The sequence below is a fragment of the Kogia breviceps genome, chromosome 3, assembly GCF_026419965.1.
Source record: "Kogia breviceps isolate mKogBre1 chromosome 3, mKogBre1 haplotype 1, whole genome shotgun sequence".
Classification (NCBI taxonomy): domain Eukaryota; kingdom Metazoa; phylum Chordata; class Mammalia; order Artiodactyla; family Physeteridae; genus Kogia; species Kogia breviceps.
In genome coordinates this window covers 140,986,874-141,011,777 of record NC_081312.1, presented here as the reverse complement: position 1 = coordinate 141,011,777, position 24,904 = coordinate 140,986,874, and the positions used below count along the sequence as shown (strand labels likewise).

At 34.9% G+C, this 24,904-nt stretch overlaps 1 protein-coding gene across 6 annotated transcripts in view; it reads right to left on the bottom strand.

The window, feature by feature from the left end:
• The window catches only part of ICE2 (interactor of little elongation complex ELL subunit 2), a 67,753-nt gene that overhangs the window by 8,968 nt on the left and 33,881 nt on the right, over nt 1–24,904 (bottom strand). For 3 of the 6 annotated variants that reach the window (XR_010839798.1, XM_067029750.1, XM_067029751.1), the window contains exons 11-15: nt 21,978–22,974; nt 21,102–21,277; nt 16,344–16,473; nt 1,982–2,066; nt 436–486 (exon numbers count right to left, since the gene is read on the bottom strand). Coding sequence is in view for 5 of the 6 variants with exons in the window: in XM_067029750.1 (XP_066885851.1) it covers nt 436–486; nt 1,982–2,066; nt 16,344–16,473; nt 21,102–21,277; nt 21,978–22,974 (1,439 nt within the window). In the remaining variant the exon portion in view is untranslated. Of the gene's footprint in view, nt 1–435; nt 487–1,981; nt 2,067–16,343; nt 16,474–21,101; nt 21,278–21,977; nt 22,975–24,355; nt 24,398–24,904 lie in introns of all 6 variants that reach the window. The other 3 variants (XM_067029748.1, XM_067029747.1, XM_067029749.1) reach the window with 2 other exon arrangements.

The following is a 24,904-nucleotide window of genomic DNA, read 5'->3' as shown; positions in this document are numbered from 1 at the left end:
AGAAATGCAGGTAGCCACTGAAGCTGAAAATCAAGGTGAGGAAACAACTGTCTCCTCAGAGCCACCGCAAGGAGCCAGCCCTGTTGACACAAGTTTAGTCCACTGAAAATGATTTCAGATTTTTGACCTCCAGAACTATAATAGAATAAATTTGTGTTATTTAAAGCCACTAAGTTTGTGGTAATTTGTTATAGTGGCAATAGGAAACCATTACAATAGCCTTACAGAAAAATGTAATTGCAAGCTCATTAAAACCAGAGTATTATATTACCTTCTTATTTATATTTTCACAATTTCAACTCTGACACAGTAGAATAAATTCTGTATTTCTAGGTTATTTTCTATCTATTCCTAACAACATATATTCAAAGTTTCTATGAATTTTCACCCAAGAAAATTAGACATATCAACGCAAAATGCCTCCAAAGTACTTACCTACTTAATTTTCTTAGAATGTGTTGAAGGATGTTAAATAAACTTGATATCCTATGAAACAGAAGAAATCTATATAAAATTAAGTGACAAGAAAACTTACTCTTAACAATTTTAGCTACTCAGGAAGAGAAATATCCTCAATAGCAGAAAAAAACAACAGATGAAATAATGTAAAACACAGAACACCAAAATTTATTTCTAATTTGATTCACTTATAATATTTACTTAATTTTTTTGCCATTTTCTGATTTCTCTTCAAAATCATAAAGTATTTATTTGGCTTGTGTGAGTCAGAGTAGTTGTAAAGAGATCATTATTTTATACTGAAACTATAAACTTTTTGAGAAGTTTATAAGTTTAAAATTTTTTTAAAGATTAAAAGTTTAAAAAGCCTTTAGTAGAACTTATCTGCAGAAGAGTTTGCCTTTTAGAGATGGTGATGGTAACCAGAGGAATTGAGAGGTACTTTATTTTATTTATTTATTTATTTATTTTTTTGCGGTACGTGGCCTCTCACTGTTGTGGCCTCTCCCGTTGCGGAGCGCAGGCTCCAGACGCGCAGGCTCAGCGGCCATGGCTCACGGGCCCAGCCGCTCCGCGTCATGTGGGATCTTCCCGGACTGGGGCACGAACCCGTATCCCCTGCATCGGCAGGCGGACTCTCAACCACTGCGCCACCAGGGAAGCCCGAGAGGTACTTTAAATGAATAAAGGGAAATGAAATATATTGATTTACTATCTCTTCTAGACCTAAATTCATTCCCTTTATTATTTATTTAAAAATGGTTTTCATTGGAAGAGGTAGAGAAGGCAGTGAGTAATGTATGGAAAAGTTTTTCTATTCACATATGTAAATTAAAAGTTACTCCTCAAAAGAAGCAATCCTTATAATAGAAGTATATGTTTTTAAGTATAAGCAGAGAATTCAAGTTTGAATCTGGAGGCTTCAAAAACTATGACAAGCCCCAAAGCTGGAACTATGGAAGTAATAAAAGTCAGCACAATTTCCCATCCTTCAAGGTGAATCAAACATATTAACTACCAAGGGTGTCACCCTAATTCAGCTGTATGCTCTGGGGAAAGTCACTCCAAGTTCCAGTTTCCTCATACATAAAATGGAGATAAAACTACAACCAGTCCTTCCCGGAAAGTTCTGAGATGCAAGTTAAATTCATTTCAATCCAATGTACAGTAATAGTTGGTAAAAGAACAAACTTTTAGAAGTTAGGGTGTCCAAATGAGTGTGTACATCCCTGAGAGCTAAGAGTCTTATGCTCCCATACACTACCAAGATGGAAGACTCCTCTGTTGTTCTAGCCTCCTTTGTCTTAAGTAGAAATACTAGTGTCACTAATACATTTAATTTCAAAATGGAAATGATTAATGTGAAATGGATCACAAACTGGGTCAGGGGGAAGCCTCAATGTAAAAACGGACTACAAGTCTTGAAAATAAATAATTTAAACTTACCCAATATTTACAGATAAAGGAAAATTAGTGATCATATTAAGTTTTTAAATTCCCACCACAAAGTAAAGCTTCTTACTTGAGTGCTGAAAGTCTTTCTTTTAATTCTTCTGAGGTGATTTCTTCTAGCAGGAAAAGCTTCGAAGTAAATGTATCAATATGTCCTAAAATAAAAGATCAAACTTAAAAAGAACAATTGCAGTATTTAAAAAACAAAAAAGCCAAGTTATCCAGTCTCTTTAAAGATGTTTTTACAAAACTGTAATAATTGTAAAGTAACTTTATATTCTAAAAAGAGGAGAAATAGATATTTTTATTAAGTTTATTAACTAAAGATGTATTTTTAAAAGACATTAGGGACTTTCCTGGTGGCACAGCAGTTAAGAATCCACCTGCCAATGCAGGGGGACGTGGGTTCGATCCCTGGTCCAGGAAGATCTCACATGTGGCGGAGCAACTAAGCCCATGTGCCACAACTACTGAGCCTGTGCTCTAGAGCCTGAGCTACAACTACTGAGCCCGCGAACCACAACTACTGAAGCCCGCATGCCTAGAGCCCATGCTCCACAACAAAGAGAGGCCACCACAATGAGAAGCCGGTGAACAATGGAAGAGTACCCCCAACTCACTGCAACTAGAGAAAGCAGCAACAAACAGCAATGAAGACCCAAAGCAGCCATAAATAAATACATAAATAAATAAATAAATACATAAATTTGTAGAAAAAATAAAATGACATTATAAGTCAGATTATAAAAGAAATATGTATTAATTCTAAAATATTTGCTTAACATAGAAAAGTTTACACATGTCCATAACAAAAAAATCATCTCTAAGCCCACAATTTAAGAATAACAACTGTTAAAATAATGGTGTTTCTAATTTTTATTCAAGTTGCATTTTTATGGAAATTAAATTTTTAGAGAAATATGTACCTATTATGAAAGCAAGCAGATAAAGTCAAATTTATAGTTTGGGCATGCTCTACAAATTTCTAAGACAGACTAGGTTAAGGTAAAAATTAGATTACAAAAAAGTGGCTTACTCATTCACAACAGCCAAGACATGTATAACCTAAGTGTCCATCAATGGATGAATGGATAAAGATGTGATACATACACACACACACACAAACACACACACACACACACGATTAAATATTATTCATCCATAAGAAAAAAGGAAATCCTGCTATTTGCAACAACATAATGGACCTTGAGGACACTATGCTAAGTAAAATAAGTCAGAAAGAGAGAGGGAAATACTGCATGATATCACTTACACGAGGAATCTGGAAAAAAAAAAAAGTCAAACTCATAGGAACAAGTAGGAAAGTGGTTCACAGGGGTTGGGGGCTAAAAGGGTACAAACTTTCAGCTATAAGATGAATAAAGTCTGAGGATCTAATGTATAACATGGTGACTACAGTTGACAGTACTGTACTATACAACTGAAATTTAGTAAGAGAGTAGAACTTAAATGTTTTCATCAAAAACCAAAAAGAAAAAATATAAATATGTGAGGTGATGGATGTGTTAATTTAACTAGATGGGAGGAATCCTTTTACAATGTATACATATATCAAATCATCATGATGTATACTTTAAATATCTTAAAATTTTATTAGCTAACTATATCTTAATAAACCTTAAAAAAATCTGGCTTATTTTTTAATTAAAGCACACCATAAGATTTCTTATGGTTTAAAAATCAAAAGTCTGCTCAAAGACTTACTTTCTTACAAACGTGACCTAATTCTAGAATTCCAAAAAACAAAATAGAAAACTCTCAAGATTACACTTCCATTTTAAAAGGTAATGCGTATGTTCTACAACAAAACAGGTTGAGACACAACATTGAGGTCCTGAAATGTTCCAAGGAAGTGATATCAAAGACAGCTATTGGTTAAATGTTATATAACCATGTCAATGCAAAAATCATGTTATTACAGCAGTTAAATACATCAATAGCGTAAGAGTATAATACTCAACAATGCTGAAAATAATACCATTTTAATTTTTTTCAGCTTCCAATATCTGGTTATCAAAATACATGACCTGGAAAGCTGACATCAATCATTGTGCAACAAAAATGCACATAATTTAATATTGCATTTTCTTATCTAGTCCCCTTTCATTTGCTTTGTGCTCATAAAAAGAATTAGAAACATTTTTACCAGATACCTTTCTTCTATGACAACAAATCTATTTTTCCCATGCCTACTTATCGTTTCCTGTGCCAGGTTTCAGTTTGACCTCTGCATTTCTAACACTCATTATCCAGTGACGTTTCTAATAAAAAGGACACATTTCAATGGTTTAATAACTGTAGAAAGGGAATATCAGGTACAATAAAACATTTTTAGACATTTACTAAATGTGCCTTCAAGGAAAATCACTAACAGTTCTTACCTTTTTAAAGCAATCTCAATGAAAAGTATGTATTATGTAGTATATATCAAATACAGTTAGGTCAAAAAATATACAGAGAATACCATACTAAGTGCTACGAGGGCCCACCTCCTCAAGGAGTCTACAATTCTCTCAACACTGGAGCGTTTTAACCTGTGGGCCTTAAATGAGTTACATGTATGTTTGAGATATTTATCTCCTCAGTCCTTGGGGCAGCCGAGCAAGGCGTGGGATGGCAAGAGCTTCCTGGACATTACCCCTCAGCCACAGCAATCTCTTTTGTATATCACAGTGTGCTATCCAAATATTTTTTATGTGTGTCAAGTTTGGGAAGGTTATATGATACAAGTCAAGGCTTTATATACATGCACGCATTCATACATATTTACGTGCACACATACATATACATAGACAGTTCCTACTCTGCATGCAGTATGGGATGAGAAAAACAACCACACATAAGCCCAAACTATGGAAGCAATTTTAAAAATCAATGGGAAAAATTACAACTGTTCCATTACCTTTAAGATTTTTTTGGTCAAAACATTATAAATTCCCCATCAGTTATAAATGTATAGAGAAGTGAAAAAATAGTAAAAAGTAATCTTTATTTAGTATACTGTAAATTAAAAACATTGAGATTTAAAGTGTTATTTCATTATAAAAAACTCATTAAGAGCAGTCTGAATAGTGCTTGTCGCCTTCTCCTGGTACAACTTATGATAGGGAACAAGCACGTGTTCTATGCTGTGGTGACTGGTCACACTCCTTGGATCAGCTTCCAACATGACAGCCTTTGCACTTTTAATATCATGATATATCTCAAAGAGTTCTTTTAACGTAAAATATTATGCCGGTGTCACTTCTTCATCCTTTATGCCACAAGCACTTTCCTCATTTATGTAAGTTCACCTTCGCTAAGTTCCTCTTTTGGCATATCTGGTCTCCTGAACTGCACCAGTGTCAACATTTCTACTGCCAGCTATTTCTTCTGTAACTCCATTTATGCTCAATTCAAATTCCACTTCCAGCAGTATCACCTTTTGTTTCTTTACTGTGCTTTAAACTTTGTTGGCCATTCTCTCTTCTGATTAACCACTTTTGTAAAACATCACATGAGTTTATCACTGGGAGACAAGGAGGGAACACAACTACACATTTTGCTTCCTGTGCATCATCAACTCAGTAACAGGTGCGCAGTGAACAATCACTGACAGACTTTGAAAGAAGTGACATGATTGGTCACTGGTCATGATGTGCATTTGTTACTTATGTAGTGATTTGCGGACTGAAGAGTCAGCAGTAACATCTGTACTTTACGTAATTACAGTTATATACCTTCGTAATTGAAATCTGTATATATCAGAACTGTGCAAAGGAAGGACTGCCTGTATGTCAGCTATATAAAATTGATATATATTAGAGAACTGGAAAGTAGATATAGAACTTGTGATAAGATAGATGACTTTGGTAATTTTCTTCAAGGAATACATCTTAATGTTTTTGGGGGGCAAGAGGATAAAAAGAATACTGCAATCTAAAGGAACAGGAGAACATGTTCATAGCAAAGCACACAAACAAAAAACAAGTATGTTTATTCTACCTGAAAAAGAGACTATAGGACTCTAGTTCAAAATTGCTGAACTAGAGTCCTATAAACCAATATGCTTTTCAGTTAAATAAATGAGATTCTATGTCACTTGGGTCTCGTAAGATATGCTGTATCTGAATCTCTCAACCATGCACGTAAACTCTACCCTTACTGTCCTCTCCAAAAGATCTAATGCACTGCTCCCCAACTTTGATTTCTGAGAAGAGATTGTCGTAAGTTTCTTTGAAATTTTGAGATCATACGGCTGGGCAGGGAAAACTGACAATGAAATGCTTAAGTTAAATGGAGGAGTGGTTAGCAATGGTTGAGTGAGGGAAACACAGGCCACAACTGAGAAAGGACTATGGTGCATGACTGCATGGGAAAGAGAATATGAGCACGTGGAGATCTTCTGGTTAGGATTTTAGGATCCCAGTTTCTAAGACACAATGAATCATCTGTCTTAAGTCACACTGATTAACATTGGCACACACACGGTGCTTCATTTTTGTTATATCTGACCTCCCCCACCCCCCCACCAATTTTTCCCTAGCCCTTTTTTAGGTTTACAGCAAAGTTATAAACACTTAAAAGACTGTGACTAAATTCTGATCCTGCCACTGATGGAGTCTGCATCTATACGTAAGTTAATCATTCTGAGCTTTAGTTTTCTCTGTTATTTAGAGCAGCAGTCAACACACATTAAAAACTATTAACTAATAGAAATTGAAACAGATGAAAATTTTTGAAAAGAATAAAATAATATGCAATATATAATTAACTATGCTTTGTTGTTTTGAAAAATCTTGGCTTAATTCTATACAATAACAACTATTTGAAGGACGGCTGCAAAAGTCAATTGATTTTGCTATATAGGTTTTAACAGCTGACACTGCTAAAAGATGCCCACAATGATACATAGATCCAAATGGAACAAGTGCCTCACTTCTTGGCTCACTGAAGCATAACGCTGATTGTTTTTAAGGAGAGGACCACCTGTCAATCCACATACTTGAGTAATGTTAAATTTTTAATTTTTCATACAAAAAATAAATAAGAGTTACAATATATTCTTCCTGCATCCCAATGGTTTATCTTACATACATCTAGGGACAGTAAAAAGAATAAAGTATATAAATTCTATGGCTTGTTTTCTACCATTTCCCTTCTCCTTGACTTTTACTATTCCTTCAATCAATTATCCAAGCCAACTTCACTCATTCTAAAAATACTTATTGAGCATCTCTGTGTGCCAGATACTGTTCTAGGTGCTTGGAATATATCAATAAACAAAAGAGACAAAGACAGGCAATAAATATCATGACTAATTAAATTACAAAATTTGTTAGTGGCTACCAGGAAAAGGGATTGAGGATATATTTGGAGCCAACAAACCAGAGGAAGAAAGAAACCCAGAGATGTGAGCCTGGAACTTAGGGCTGCTTCTCTCTTAGGAGTACCTGTTAATCTGGAAAAAGCAACCGAAAAGCTAAGAAATGAACCACATCTTTCAACAGTCTCTCAGAGGAACAAAAACTGGAGTTCAGGGTCTGTGAATTAGATAAACACAAGTTCTGAGTTGGGAATCCTGGCTTGCTGATTCTCTAAAAGGACTCATAGACTCAGCATACAGTTGTAGTCATGGATAAGATTTGTTATAGCAAAAGGATACAAGCAAAAGGAGAATCACCAAAAGGAAAAGAAGTGTGGGTGAAGTTCAGAGGAAATGAGATGCAATTTTCAAAAGTCCTCTCTTGAGTTTCTATTTGGGATGATGATAAAGCTCTGGAAATGGACAGTGATGATGGCTGAACAACATTGTGAATGTATTTAATACCACTAAATCATATGCTAAAAAATTTACAGTAAATTGTACCGTAAAATGGTACCTTTTATGTTACCTATATTTTACCACAATTAAAAAAAAAAAAAAAAGAGGCCTTTCCCATTGGAGTCACACAAGATTCACTTAATTCCTCCAGCAACATTTTCTTTTTATACCAGAGAAGCTTATTAGAGACTCAGCACTCAAGGTATTTATTGGGAGCTCATCATGTAGGCACCCTCTGACTAACACATACCAAAATTCCAGACTCTCAGAAGGAAAGCAGATGTTCAGAATAAGCCATATTGTTTATACAAACGGTGTAGGCACAATGAACTCTCCTTATGAGCTAAAGGAAGTTTTATGTCAGTGGAGAAAACTGTTTACCAGCTAAGTTCCCAGATACCAGCCAAGGGCCAGACAGACTTGCAAGTAAGCTTTTCCAAAGACTGGCAAAGTCAGACCATGAATGGCAACATCCTAGCAATAGGGGGGAAAAAGACTGGCCTATCTAGGGTCCAAAGTCAAGCTTCAAATCACCTAAATCCCTGTAACTGGATTACAGTGAATCCATATTGCTAGTGTGGTCAAAAGTAATCCTATCTAGAGGAAGATAACATTTTAGCTCTTATATTTGCTCTAGAATTTTTCATATACAATATCTGGCCCTTGATAAAGAATATTCTGGCATACAATGAAAAAACATGGAATAAAAAAGAAGACAGGGAAACAACATGCCATGAAATGAAGTGTCCCTGTAAAAAGATATGTTGAAGCCCTAACCCCCACTACCTCAGAACGTGACTTCCTTTGTAAGTAGAATTGTTGTAGATGTAATTAGTTATGATGGGTGGACCTTTAATTCAATATGAATGGTGTACTTATGGGAAGAGGATAGAGACACACAGGAAAAAGATCTCACATGACAAAGGCAGAGATGAAAGTGATGCGTCTACAAGCCAAGGATGCCAAGGATTGCTGGCAAACGCCAGAAGGAAAAAGAGGCAACAAAGGATTCTCTCTTACAGGGTTCAGAAGGAGCATGGCCTTGTGACACCTTCATTTTAAACTTCCAGCCTCCAGAACTGTGAAACAAGAAGTTTCTATTATTTTAAGCCACCCAGTTTGTGGTACTTTGTTATGGCAGCGCTAGGAAACTAAGGCAAAAAAATAATAGAAAAGACTCACAAAGCATCTAGATAACAGAGGTATTAGAGACAGACTTTAAAGTAATTTTGCCTAATATGCTTAAGACATAATTGAGAATTTCTATAGAAAACTATAATGTATAAAAAAGAATCAAATGAAAAATCTAGAACCAAAAAATACAATAAATGAAATTGAGGACTCGGGTGATGGGTGAAATAGTATATTAGGGATAGCTGAAGAGAAAATTAGTAAAGTAGATGAAAATACTGAGAATCATGCATGAAGAGTCAAAAGGAAGGTAAATACAGAAGAGCATGTAAGGGACATTAAGGATACAGTAAGATGTAACATAACACAACTGAAATCCCAGAAGAGAGAGAGAGCGAATGGGGAAGCAGTGATTTTTGGTGAGGTAATGAGAAGAATTCTCCCAAACTGATAAAGGTCATCAAATCACATATTAAGGAGCAATGTTATAAAATGAACATGTAAAAAGGAATATTTACAAAGAAAACCTAATACAGGCACAATGTATGAAAATTGTTGAAAGGGAGAGAGATAAAATTTAAAGTCTGCCAAAGAAAAGAGACATATTACTTGCAAAAGAGCATAAATCAGATGAACAGCTGACTTTTCAACAGAAACAAAAGAAGCCAGGAAACGTGGGGTGGGGGAGGGATGGATTAGGAGTTTTGGGTTCGTAGATGCGAACTATTATACACAGAATGGATAAACAACAAGGTCCTACTGTATAACACAGGGAACTATATTCAATATCCTATGATTAAACCATAATGGAAAAGAATATAAAAAAGAATGTATATGTATATATGTATAATTGAATCATTTTGCTGTACAGCAGAGATTAACACACACTGTAAATCAACTATACTTCAATTTAAAAAAAAGAGCAAACATTGAATTGATAATTAGAAACTTTCAAAAAGAAAACTCTAGGCTTCACAGGTCAATTTTACCAAACATTTAAGTAAGAAATAATACCAATTTTATAGAAATTCTACCAGATAACAGAAAAAGAGGAAATAAATCCCAACTCATTTTATGGCATAAACTTAATCTTAATACCAATACCTCACAAGGAAAATTACAGGCCAATCTCACTCATAAACACAAACGGCAAAATAAATATTAACAAGCTAAATCTACCAATAAATAAAAAGAGTAATGTATCATGAGCAAGATGGAATTATGGCAGGAACACAAGATTGGATTAACATTTTAAAATTAATTAACATGATTCATCACCTTAGTAGGATAAAAGACAAAAGTTACACCATCATATAATCTCAACAAATGCAGAGAATATATCTGATAATTTTTTTTTTTACCCATTCATGATTAAAATTCTTAAACTAGGCATAGAAAGGAACTGCTTTCTTCTAGTAAATGCTATCTACAAAAACCCATACGAAATACTAAGCAAAATGTCTAATCTTCCCCTTTAAGATTAGACACAGGCAAGGATGCCCATTATATACCTTCTATTCGAATTCTAGGCAAAGAAGGCAAGGAAAAAAAAAGTATAATGATTGTAAAGAAGAAATAAAATGGTCATTATTTGCAGAGAACATAATTATTTAATTAGAAAATATAAATTACTAGAAAGAATAAATGAGCTTAGCAAAGTTACTAAGATACAATATCAATATACAAAATCAATATGCAAATAAATCCTATATTATCAGTAACAAGCCATAAGAAAATAAAATTTCAGAAATACCATTTATAACATAGAAGAATCAATTATCAACAAATACATTTAATAAAAGATGTACAAGATCTCTACAAAGAAAATCATAAAGATATTAATAGAAATTAAAGATATAAATAAATAGAAGAATATCTAAAGTTCACAGACTGAAGGATTTGTTATTGTAAAGCTGTCAATTTGTTCCACATTGAGTCAAAGCACTTCCTAACAAAAATCCCAATCTTCCTGTTGCTGTTGGGAGAAATTAACAAGTTGACTCCAAAATTTGTAAATGCTAAAGGGCCAAGAATAGACAAGAAATTCTTTTAGAAAAACAAGTTGACGTGGAACTCTACTCAATACTCTGTATGGAAAAATAATCTAAAAAAGAGCAGAGGGCTTCCCTGGTGGCGCAGTGGTTGAGAGTCCGCCTGCTGATGCAGGGGATGCAGGTTCGTGCCCCGGTCCGGGAGGATCCCACATGCCACGGAGCAGCTGGGCCCGTGAGCCATGGCTGCTGAGCCTGCGCTCCGCAACGGGAGAGGCCACAGCAGTGAGAGGTCCGTGTACCAAAAAAAAAAAAAAAAAAAAAGAGCAGATATACGTATATGTATAACTGATTCACTTTGCTATACAGCAGAAACTAACAACATTGTAAGTCAACTATACTCCAATAAAAAATAATTTTAAAAAAAGTTGACAAGATTTACTACCAAACAACAAAAGATTTTATAAAGCTAGAGTAATTAAGACAGTGTTAACTGTCTAGCTAGAGTAATTAAGACATGTACTGCCTCAAGGATAGAGAAATAGGGAGTCCAGATTAGATTCACATACATGATTTACAACACAAGTAACACTGGAGAGCAGCAGAGAAAGGGTGGTCTTTTCAATAAACAGTGCTGAAAACTGAAAAAAAGAAATCTTGATATTCCATGCAAAAATAAATACTACATAAACTGTGTATCTAGAAATTAAAAAATAATTTTAGGGCTTCCCTGGTGGTGCAGTGGTTGAGAGTCCACCTGCCGATGCAGGGGACACGGGTTCGTGCCCTGGTCCGGGAAGATCCCACGTGCCGCGGAGCAGCTGGGCCCGTGAGCCTTGGCCGCTGAGCCTGCACGTCCGGAGCCTGTGCTCCGCAACGGGAGAGGCCACAGCAGTGAGAGGCCCGCGTAACGCAAAAAAATAATAATAATAATTTTAAAAAGGCTTCTAGAAGATATTATATTCATGATGCTGATGTAAGGAAGATTTGTTAAACCGGGCAAAGAAAGCACTAACCATAAAGGAAATGGCTAAATATTGTTCTATATTAAGTTCAAAAGACACTTTTAAGAGACTGAAAAGGCAAGTCACAGAGTACGAGAAAAATATTTGTAACATTTAAAACCAACGAAGAACTACCAAACAAACAAACAAAAACTTGACAACAGAAAAAGAGGTTTGAATAGGCAATTCACAAAACTGAACATCCAAATGATTATTAACATGAAAGTGTCCAACTTCATAAATAACCAAGGAAAGGCAAATTAAAACAATAATGAGATATTAATAATACTTACCCACCAGCATGGCTAAAATTAAACTGGTATGGCCAAGTGTGGACAAGGATGAGGAGAAAATGTAACCCTCACAGTGCTAATGTAAGTGTAAATTGGTACAATAACTTTGGAAAACCTTTTGGAATTATCTACTGAAGATAAATGTAAGCTTAAACTATGACCCAATAATTCTATGACCAAAGAGTTCCATTCCTAGGTATGTGCCCAACAGCAATATGTACTCATTGCACTAACAGACACTTACAATATGTTCATAGTTGCATTAACATAGAAACAACCTGAACAGGCTCCCAAAGTTAAACGGATAAATAAATGGTGGTATATTCTTATAAAGGAATATGTCCAAAACAATAAAACTACTGTTATACACACATACATTTCAAAAACTGTGTTAAGTAAAAGAAGGTATAAACAAAAGAACTTTATAATTCCGTTTGTATAGAGCTGGCAAAAACCAAATGATTACATTAGAAGGCAGGACAGTGGTTACCCCTGGAGAAGAGAAGACAGCTATGTTGGGAAGTGGCACAAGGTGGGGTCTTCCCGGGCACTGGCAGTTTTCAACTGCTTGATCTGGATGCAAATTATAGAGGTGCTGGCTTTGTTATAATTCCTTGAGCTGTACCTTTATTTTTTTTTACTTTTCTGAATGTATATTATACTTAAAAAGTTGCATATGGAAAAGAAAACATTATCAAATCAAAGATGTGTTTTACAACTGACAATATTTTAGGACAGAAGGAGTACTATGTAGACATTTTAAAAATTATGTGTAAATATAGACAAGTTACCAGTTTTTTTGTTTTAGTCTGCTTTTAATCTTTGGTTAAGAAATCCTTTTTTACTCTTGTATCATAAAGATGATTGTCCATATTTTCATCTAAATTTTAGATTAAAAGCTAGTTCTTTCTCAGTACAGAAGTATACAAAGTATCACTTCATTATCTTGTGGTATCTATTTTTATCAAGGAGAAGTGTACTTTTAGGGCATTATATTATGTAATCACTGGAAGAAAAAGGATTTGTGTATATAGTCCCTGAGGTAGATCGAACAAAACATTATTATTATTATTATTTTGGCTGTGCCGCGTGGCTTGTGGGATCTTAGTTCCTTGACCAGGGATTGAACCCGGGGCCACAGCAGTGAAAGTGCTCAGTCCTAACCACTGGACCACCAGGGAATTCCCTGAACAAAATATTATTGTGTCCATTACATACAGACAAAAAAGCTGAGGCCCCACGAGCCACAGCTACTGAGCCCACGTGCTACAACTACTGAAGCCCGCATGCCTAGAGCCTGTGCTCCGCAACAAGAGAAGCCACTGCAATGAGAAGCCCGTGCGCCGCCCCCCCCACCCGCCAACCAGAGAAAGCCTGTGCGAAGCAACGAAGACCCAACGCAGCCAAAAACTAAATGTATAAAATAAATAAATAAAACCCCTCAAAACTCATAGATGCTTTTAAAATAGCATTTCAAAACATTCACCCCAACATAAAAAACAAAAAACCCAAACAAAGCAAACACAACCATATAACAATGCAACATAAGTTTCTCACCAAACAGTGAGAAACAGATACCACAGTTTCTGTTGTCAAACATACCAAATACACCATCCCATTACATTAAAATGAATGCTTATCAGTGGATAGGATTTACCTAAGATAAACAGCACATAAGGCAATGATTACTCATGACTTTAAAGAATACAGTAGTCCCCCCTTATCCACACGTGATACGTTCCAAGAACCCCCCAGTAGATGCCTGAAACTACAGTACCGAACTTTACATATACTGTTTTTTCCTGCACATACATACCTACAATAAAGTTTAATGTATAAATTAGGCACAGTAAGAGATAAACAACAATAACTAATAATAAAATAGAACAATTTTAACCATACTACAACGAAAGTTTTCTGAATGTGGTGTCTCTCTCCCTCACTCTCTCTCTCCCTCACTCTCTCTCAAAATATCTTAAAACAGTTAACGCCTTTTCCATTTTAACTAAGTACTTATCTGCACTGTGGCCATAACGTTTGCAGTTTGAGGTTTGTTTTGCAGTTTGACAGCAAAACAAGCACGAATTTCTTTTTCCTTCACAATTTCATGGATAGAAGATACGTTCTGACCACAGATCTTAGCAATCTCAGCATACAACTTTTTTTCTTTCCTTATTATGTTGAGAACTTTCACCTTTTCACTTAAAGGAAGCAGTTTGCAGTTGCTCTTCAGCATATCTAAATTGCTGCACTTTGGGGCCATTATTAAGTAAAAAGCCTTACTTGAACATAAGCACTGATAACTGAGATGCCACTAAAGTGACTAATGAGTGGGATAAGCTGGACAAAGAGATGATTCACGTCCCAGGCACTACACAGAGAGATTTAAAACATATAAATTGCTTATTTCTGGAATCTTCCATTTAATATTTCAGACTGTGGTTGACTGGTTGAAGGTAACTGAAAGCACAGACAGTGAAACTGCAATTAAGGCGAGACTACTGTAGTTCTGATAAAGTAAGCCATGTAAATATAGATGATGGTAGTTTTATCTGTTAAACTGTACATTTAAAAAAAACACCTTAGGTAGGACGAAATAAAACACAGACCTACCAGAGCATGGACTTGAGGATACAGGGAGGGGGAAGGGTAAGCTGTGATGAAGTGAGAGAGTGGCAGGGACATATACACACTACCAATTAGATAGCTAGTGGGAAGCAGCCACATAGCACAGGGAGATCAGCTCTGTGCCTGGTGGCCACCTAGAGGGGTGGGACAGGGAGGGTGGGAGGGAGGGTGACGCAAGAGGGAAGTGATATAGGAACATATGTGTATGTATAACTGATTCACTTTGTTGTAAAGGAGAAACTAACACACTATTGTAAAACAGTTATACTCAAATAAAGATGTTAAAAAAAAATAAAATAAAAAACACCTTAAAAGTTTTAGTCAGGAATGTCTTTTCTGTCAGTACTTTAAAGAGGATTTCAATGCTAAGTTTTTGTTTGGTGCTTTCCTAAAATGGATGTCGTTGGCAGTTGCTTTCAAGTAGTTTACACGAGGACTGTCGGTGTGTTTCATGGCAACAGGTCTTTTGGAGGAACATTGAAATTGTGGTTATTGGCTGAAAACTACTACAATAAACTTCTGGCAGTGTGTATAAAGGGGGACGAAGAGGCTAGGGCCACCAAGTAGTACATTAGCCACTTCCTTTTTGGGTTAAGAGAGTGAATCAATGATCTTATTAACACTCTCACAAAATATGAAGACAAAATATTGATTAACCAAAATATGGAAAAAGTTTTCAAGTGAGTAACCTTTTTATGATTAAGCAAGAAAAGCACACTTATAACACTTATGGCATACCAGGAATTATGCTAAGCACTATGAGAACATAAAGTTTCATCAGACTCTGACCTTAAACTACTTATTGTCTATGGGGAAAATAGGATAGGCTTAAAAAACAACAATTAAGTAGAAAGCAACAAATCAAAAAAGTGGTTAAAAAAAAAAAGCATGCACTGAGATCTCAAAGGAAGGAAATTACGTCATGGAGGGGCAGCTTGAGATAGCTGGCATGAGACGTATGGGATGAATAGAGAAGCATAGGATTAGGCATTCAAATGGAACAGAACAGTATCAAAAATGATTAGCAAGTAATCCTTCATGTGAAGTATCTTAACTGTACATGAACACAGCCAACGCAAATTAAGACCCTGTCTAACTACCTCCCCCAACAAAAAAACAAAACATAAACAAAGTAAAGAACTATCTCATCAAGATAATATTTGAGGTTTAAAAAACAATGTCATAATAATTTTAAGAAAATTTCAAAATATATATTTTAAAGCCAATTAAATAGTGCTTTTTAAAAAAGCTTGTTACAAAACACGTCTCTATTTTTAGTTACAATCCTAAATAAAATAAGTATTTTAAAAATACAATGATTACACTGGCATTCATGTACAACTAATAAGGGAATAAGAGAGAAATTAAAACATTTGATAATCACTACTCCCACCCTGCCATTTAACTCTTGAGTAGGGATGGTGTTTTAATAGAAAGAAATATTAATATAATCAGAAAACTGAAAATTAATAGTACAGAATGGAAGTATCTATAAATGAACTGAACTGTATATATTTACAAGGGAATTAAAAAGGAGAGCAAAGCCTCTTGCATAACTTACCAACATAAAATGAGCAGTTGGAATGCAATAAACTTTCAGTCCATAAGCGACAAAGTTCACTTTCAGTCAGAGCTTCAACTCCATAACAAGCTTGATATTCCACTTTTGGTAGTACATAAACTGGAAATTGCTGCAATTCAAGGTTATACTCTTATAAAGCTCCATTAATTTACTATTAACAGTAAATACATTTGCCTATATAATTTTGCCACTTTCAAAACACTTTCAGGTAATCTTATTTCATCCTTTCAAATACAGTAGGATTCAGACAGAAAGATGGATAGAACCCTTAGCAGATGTGGGCAAGTGGTGGATAAATAAGAGATCGTGAACCAGAGGCTGCCCCCCGACAACCAAAAGCAACATACCTCTCCACACATGCACATGTTTTATTTCTGTCACAGAACGTGACTGACAGTATCCTTGGAACAAAGCCTCGGATACATAATGGCCCAAGGTTCAAAGCTAGAAGCTGGGAAGCCATGACTGTAATACATACTAATAATTCTCAAGAGGCTAAAAAAAGTCGGAATTTTTTGCCCCTTTAAAGCATTAGTCACATTGTCTCAGGCTTAAATACTGTGTTTTCAGTCTAGGAATGTCTGAGCACTAACACCTACATTAATACCCGTGAATGTTGCTATCTTCATTAATACAAAAGGCTTTATTCCAGACACTAAGTACTTGGCAAATTAGCCATTTAGCGTTTATTGGTCAGGACACTCAACAGATTAAGCAAAATGACTATACCCTCTACTAGCCTAAAGGAGGATAGGTAAGGAAATACATGCTTGTAAAATAACATAGTGCTAGTCATGTTCACTGTGCTCATATTATCTCATTTCTGTCAAGGAAAATTCTAATCTTAATAGCAGTCTCTTCAATTCCAGCTGCAGAAGGAGAAACGCATGATTTAAGGAACTTAAAGTGATATAACTGGTTAGTACTTTTGAAATTGTACTAAGCTGTGTTTCACTTTTATACCTGAAAATATTTCATAAATGTTTCAGAATTACTGATTTTCATAAAGTGGCAAATTCAGTGGGCTTATTAGCACAATGGTGGTATTAAGAACAATTCAAATCCAGTAAAATATCTGTTAATAATTAACTTTGGTTCATTATTACCTTTGAATGTTGTAAACCTCTACAGCAGTGCTTCTTAAATTTCAGTGTGTGTGAATAACCATTTTAAAATAAATGCAGAATGTGAGGTGAAAAACAAGGCTTTTACATGTTTAACAAGATGTTGTTCCAGGGGCCAAACTTTGAGTAGTAAGGTCCCTACAGTGTCTTCTTAATTAAAAAAAAAAAAAAAAAAAAAATTAGGATAATTTCATTGCTAAAAGCACTTAATTGTATAATAATTTTTCAGCAATGGGTAATCTGCATTTATGGCTGCTTATAGTTGCCAATAGAAGCCAGAGATAAAGAAGTGAAGGCCCAGAGGGCTAAGATATTTGCTCAAGGAGAGAGAACCAGTTTACAGCAGAGTCGGAAAAAGAATAATTGATAAAGAAGATCCCCTTTTGGATCATGAATAGGTAATAGAATTAATTCAAGATTTCTTTTCAAATTAAAAAATATTACTCTTTCTGAAGAAAGTACTCTGGGGGATTTTCTTTGATAATGCTGCCATATCTATAAAACTAAAACCTGAACCTGGTATTAATTTCCATATGTATTCTACTGCCATCTCCAGGAAACCAAGGGAAAGAAAAGTCTGAATATTTGACCTCAGTATTCCAAAATTAAAGTGAAACTTTAAGTACAAAGTTTTCAAATTATAAAAATTAAATTTACTATTTCCTTTATGCCTTACTGGTCACTCCTATTCTAAATGAAAGCTTCTTTTGGTTCTGTCTTCCAATTTCTTACATAAACCTTCCAAACGTTTACATACATTCCTAAATAAATATTTCAAAGCTAGTATCCTGTCATTAATCCCAATAGGTACATTCCGTTCTTTCCTAATATTCAAACACCTTCAGGATCCTTTTTTTCTGGCCCGAGAATGCCAATATAAACTTTAATATAACTGGATCTAAATTTTTGAGTCACTTTAGAATGTAACTCTTAGGAAATTTGGTTAACTGAGACAGACGATAACATAATATTAAATCATTCAAAGGTACGTGGTCTGGATTTCATAATTTATATGTAGAACTCAGTAAGTTCTAGCTTCATCTTGTGTTCCAAATTAGCCCTCTTTATTTCATGCCATCATTTGAGACTGGCTGCTGCTTTAAGTTCTCCTCTGTCATGTAGCTCTTATTAAGCAGAATTTTGATGAGAAGGGATACATGATATTGGAAAGTAAAATCTCAGCTACAATAACATAGAATTGAAGAACCAAAGGAAAAAAAGAAGAGGTTCTTGCAGAGCAGAGGCTGAAGAGATTTCCAGAGTATTTTAAAGCTTTACCTAAACAAGTTGGTTTTTAAGAAGGAAATGTTAATGAAGATGCATTCTTACCTAACTAGAGTTTAAATCCTACCTTTAAAATTTCTCAGCTAGTGCCTCAACTTCCCTTCCTTAACAACACCCTCCTCTCTCCTCACGCCTGTTTTTCTCATTTATTCAATACCTATTTATTGAGTATCTACGGAATAAAACATTTGAGAGAAACAGAGATGAACAGGAGATGATTCCAAAGGGAATACATTCTACAAAGGAATTTAAACCACGTGTACTAAACTATTACATATAATGATAGGTATAATATGATAAGCATTCACTGAAAATCTTAAAATTTTACTCCGGGTTTGACATGTCAGAAATAGAAGGCTCCTATTTAGCTAATCTTTGGGGCTTGACTTTTTTGATATATTTTGATGAAGAGTGAATTCTCTAAGGTTTTATCTTAATATTTATAAATTTCACTTTAGTCAAGTGAATGACAATGTCCTTAACAGGCTGTCTCTTTCAACAATTAAACCAGTGTCCAAAAATATCCCTAGGCTATTCTTACTTAAGACACCCTGGCCAACAATAATTTCTAAGTGCTGTAAGCTGGCTGATCGATACAGAGTGGTATAAGCTCACAGAGTAGAAAATGAAAGAAATGAGGTTAGTCCCCAAATAAATCAGATAGCAAATATGAATTAATGAAATAAAACCTTGAAAATACAGTCCATAGCCCTGACACTACATGTATTCAAGATATGCATGCTATGGTCATTAAATACAGATGAGACAGGAAAAAATCAGCAAATAAAGTAAAATCTTTTAATAGTATGGGAATATTTGTATTTATCTAGGAGGAGACTAAAATCAGACCTACAGCATTTTGTCATTCCTGACATTCTCTTATAAAAAACACTCCCCCATATATTTAATTCAAAACCAGATGGTTTCTATAATTTCGAGTCTGAACCAGTGATGAAATATCAAATTATGAGAATTAGAAATTTAAAATTTTATTCACAGTCTTCCTTCTAAGAACAAAAGTATCATCAAGCAAAAGATCCACTAGGTCCATTGGATTTTGGTGGACAGTGTATACATCCTTGATCCTGATGGGTTAGCCTCAGAGGTTTTTCATGATAGACCCTCACACTATTGCTATTAGCAGCTCAGAAAGGTTGGCACTTCTTTTTCTTTTCTTCTTCTTCTTTTTAAATTTTTTTTTCCAGTTATACCTTAATATGGTAAAGTAGTAGTCAGTAGTTGATCCATAAGGGTCAATGCTGGAGCATCACTGTTCCTGAGTCACCTGTTCCCTAAACCAAAACACTGACATTCTAAAGTGGTCACTGAGGATTCTTATTGGGTGGTAGGTTAAATAGCAAGAAACAGAGACATCAAAAAAGGAAGGAACGGATTTCCCTGGTGGTCCAGTGGTTAAGACTCCACGCTTCCAATACAGGGGACGTGGGCTCGATCCCTGGTCAGGGAACTAAGAACCCACATGTCACACGGTGTGGCCAATAAATAAATAATTTTTTTTTTAATTAAAAAAAAGGAAGAAAGGGAGGGAGGGAGGAAGAAATGAGGGAAGGAAGATAGGAAAGAGCGAGGTAGGAAGGAAAAGTGAACTATGAAATAATGGATACAACTGAAAAAAATCTCTTAAGAAAAAATTAAAGAGACTTCACTATTTCTTACAAAATCAATTATACCATAAAAGCTCCTTTTTATTTGCCTGAATTCAGTGGTTACACACACAAAAATCGAATTGATCTGAAAGAGAGCTTAAAATATCAAATATAGCAAACTGCCAAAAGAACAAATTACTCAAATTGTAGCAAAACCTTTTTTAACTGAGGGAAATATTTATATCAAATCCCAAAAGAAACAATAGGGGAAAAAGAAAGGAAGACATTTGGTTTTCTAACAGTCCTGGGAAGACAATTCAAATGTGTATGAAAGCCCACCTCTCAAATTGTGCACTTCTAAAATGACTCAAAACGATTCCCAAAGTAAGAAAGAAAGAGGCTAATATGTCATAAAGGAAATCCAAATTCACAGAGAAAGCTGGAACATACGTGCCAGTCTAGATCATATCTATAATGGTGTCGTTTTTCACAAAGTTTATATATATTCCATGCAAGAATGTTATTGGCACTCATGACTATTACACTGAACTAAACACTTTATTAAAAGTGTTTTCAGTATTTTACTAAAAAAACTCAACCTGAAAAAACTACTCTAAGAGTGATCAAAAATTTAAAATTAAACTTCATAACAATGGCATGTTAAATATTTGCTTATCGTCTACTTATGCTACCACACCCTAACTCCCCAGGTAACAACTTACTCTTCTGATTTTCTTCCGTTTTTTAGAACGTGGTCTGGTCTCTATCCTCTGGACACTGCATCGCACAAGTAACAACAGGTCTTGTAGGCTAAATAGCTTGTAAACAAAATTTCCTTCCTGAGGAGCTACATATTCTGATGTATCTTCAACATAGTCCTGAAGTTCATACGGCAATCCTTTAAAAATAATTATATTTTTATTTTAAAATACATTAGCCCTTTATCCATCATAATCCAAGATAAAACAATTCAACTATCAACCTTCTGTTTCCTCTGAGTTGACCATTACACTATTACTATTTCTGTTTACTTTTACTGGAACTCCAGCAAGAGCTGAAATCAAAGCTTTAGGGTTCTCTTCCTTTTACCTACTACCTTCACTAACCCTAGGCAAAGTATAAATCTGTGAGACAACATATGAAGTAAGAAAAAAAAGTTTAAAAAAGTAGTGTTATTCATAATTGAGGCAGAGTTGAGGTGCAGCCTTATATCTATTTCACAAAATGAAAAAGTACAAAACTATATAGTCTAAACACCAAGAAAACGTAAATTTAGACTAATAAATATTTATCATTATTTTTGATGAACTTTCCCTTCATCGGTTCAGCAAACCACATTATCTATACCTTAGCAGCCATCATAAATGTTGGATAAACATAGGTTACAAAAATCCATACAACTGTGGGTACGTTGTTAGAGTGAAGGTTTTGAGAGCTGAAATATTGATCAGTAGATTGGAAAATGAACTATCAATGACTATATAAAGATCATAAACATATTATAACAAAAAGAAAGTAGGGGAAATAGGGGGGAAAAAAAAACCTAAGGATAAGGAACAAGCAAAACAGTTAATATAAAATTCTTTGTAAATACGTACGTCCTTTTGGCTTCTGAAACGCAGAAGGCCATATAGATTTTGGCCAACTAGAGGCATCTGAAGTAGCAGAGGGTTGCTCAGAACTAGGAGGTTGTTTAGAATTTTCTGAATTCATCAACGGCATTTCAGGTATTTTTCTGGAAATTGGTTTTAAGAGTTCATCCTGCATTTTTAAAATTTCTCCAACTGGATCAAACTTTTTATATACTCGTTTGATAGGTTTTTTTAAAACACATGACTCTTCAGAACTACAAGTAGTATTAGTCTGGTTTCCTACAGAAGCCTGTCCTGAGGAAGAATTTAGGCTAGCTGGTTTAGAACTTAAATTAGAACCCATATCAACTGCCTTTCCATTACTATTATGTTGACACTCTGTATCAATGATTAAACAGTCTTCATCTGTATCACTATGGCAAAGAATTCCATCTTCAGTTGTAGCTGCTTCTGATGTAACAGCCTTTTCCTTTGAATTACTGTCTGTGTTCTCTGGAACATTCACTCTTTCATCAACACACTCCATGTCAGAAGCCATATCATTTCTATTAGAGGTTTCAATTTCTGAAGAACTTTCTAATTGTAAGGCATCAGATGTTTTCAAGTCACTATCTTGTACCAAAGACGTCTCAGAATTTGATACATTTTCACCACAGGGGATAAATCCCTGATCATCTTTATTTCCGCACTCTTCAGGGCCATTGTCCATACCAGTCACCAGCTGTTTCTCCTTCTGCAGCTGTTCCATCAGAATCTGAGATAAACTTCTAGAATGAGCAGTAACGTCTGGTGCAGTTGGTGCCTCAGATGTGATTGCTATGCTGGGGGCTGTGGGCATATCTGTCATGTTGGGTACTATGGAAGTACTTGCTGGACTCGGTGACTTTGATGGTTTGGTGGTGGTTACTCCAAAAGTTTCAAGTTCTGTGACGTCATCATCAAAATCCAGATCCAAATTTTCATGGGTCTCAATTTTTCGGCACTCATTAACTTCATAAGACATCTTAAGAAAATATATTAGCAAACTATTAACAAAAATTCCAGGCCACCCCTCACCCATCAATGTCCCATCACAAACACAGTTCATACTCTTTAAAAGTAGAAAGAAAAGTCTAATGGCTTTGAAAGGTTCTTGCTTTGACAAACTACTAGCAACTAATTTATTTAACCTTACCTTCCCATTGAAATGTTGGTGAAACACAGAAAAATTTGCCAAGTTGCAATACCACAGGACATGGGGAATACTTGTGAACTACCATATCTCAAGAGGTATTCTGACTAATCAAAAACAGACAGTACCACAAAGAAGAAATGTAAGGCCAAATAGGAAGGCAGAAGATCTTCATTCATACCCACTTTCTACACTCTTGCAGAGACTTCGCTGACCAGGAGGAAAGCATCTTCGCCACAGTAAGGAAGCTGCTCTCTAATGCAACTGGGGAAGTGTCACCAGCCTCTCACATCTATCAGTGACTTTCTTTATACATCTACTCAGGGAAAACAACTCTCAGTAATATGAGGAGAAATGGATAGGAAGTGGTTTTATTGTATTCTGGGACATAAAGCCACCAAGGTTATAGTTTTTCATGTACTGTTTGGGTAATGGAAGAACTACAGACAGTTCTAATTTATTCAGGAATAAATTATCTTCTCCCCAGGTAGCAACATCTCTCTTCAGTCTGGCAGAGCACTTTAGATAAATACCATGGAATTGGATTACAGTTTAGGATTTGAGAGAAAAATATTCTGACAGCCTCAGGTAGTGAGTAAGAAAGATCTACCTGTGTAAATTACTTTACCTCTCTGAAACTCAATTTCCTCATCTCTGAAATAGGGATAATAGGGTCATCCTCTTGGGTTTGTTCTAAGGGTTAAATGAGAAATTATATACAGAAAGTTTCTTGGCATAGTCCTTGTACATAGTAAGTAGTTTCTCAGCTAATGGTAGCACTTTCTAAGATAAAAAGACTACCACATTTATAGCCAAAAAGTAAAATTAAACTGTACGCTGTTTACATGAGGCATTCTTACACAAAAAGGTTCAAAACAAAACAACGGGACATGACATCAAGAAATAAAGAAAGAAGGACTGGCAATATTAAGTGTTAGAGAGAAGTCAATGCAAAAAGCATTAGACAGAAAAAGGAATCCTATGTTGAAAAAGATGCAACCCATGATGAATAGATAATGAACTGTAACATGTCAAATAACAGCATCAAAACTGAAAAATAAAAGGAAAATTTGACAGAAACACAACTGTACTTGGTCATTGATACACTGTCTCTTAGTAGAGATAGAAATGTAGAAAGTATGAATAATATTTAATGACTGAAACAAAGATACATGAATGACTGAAAACATACATATAGACTGCAAAGATATACCTTTTCCCTCCCAAGGATCGAAGGGGCATTTCCAAAGATGGACTATAAATTAATACACAAAGAAAACATCAATATAGTATAAAGCAGAATCTGTTAAGATCTGACTTTCTGTTTAGAAGAAAATAAAATTAGAAATCATTAAGAAAAAAGTAAACAAACAATAATAAACCCAAGAACTTGGAAATTTTAAAACTCTCCAAATTATTATATAAAAGAAGAAATGAAAGTAATTACAGAATACTTAAAAAGCAATAAAAATAAGAACACTGGATATTAAAAATCTGAAGCATCATTCATAGTCTTTTCAAGAAACAGGAAAAGAATAATATAATCACAATAATAAATGAAGAAATTTCATAAATATAAAACCAAAATTAATGAATTGAAAAACAATATTCTCAACCCCTGACAGAACAAATTTGGATAAAGTAAAAACAGCAGTTTATCTGTAAATATTTTAGTATGTGTTATAAAAGGATTCTTCTGTAAAACATATTAATTATATCAATAAATTAATACTTCTTTAATGGCTGGAAATATCTAATCACT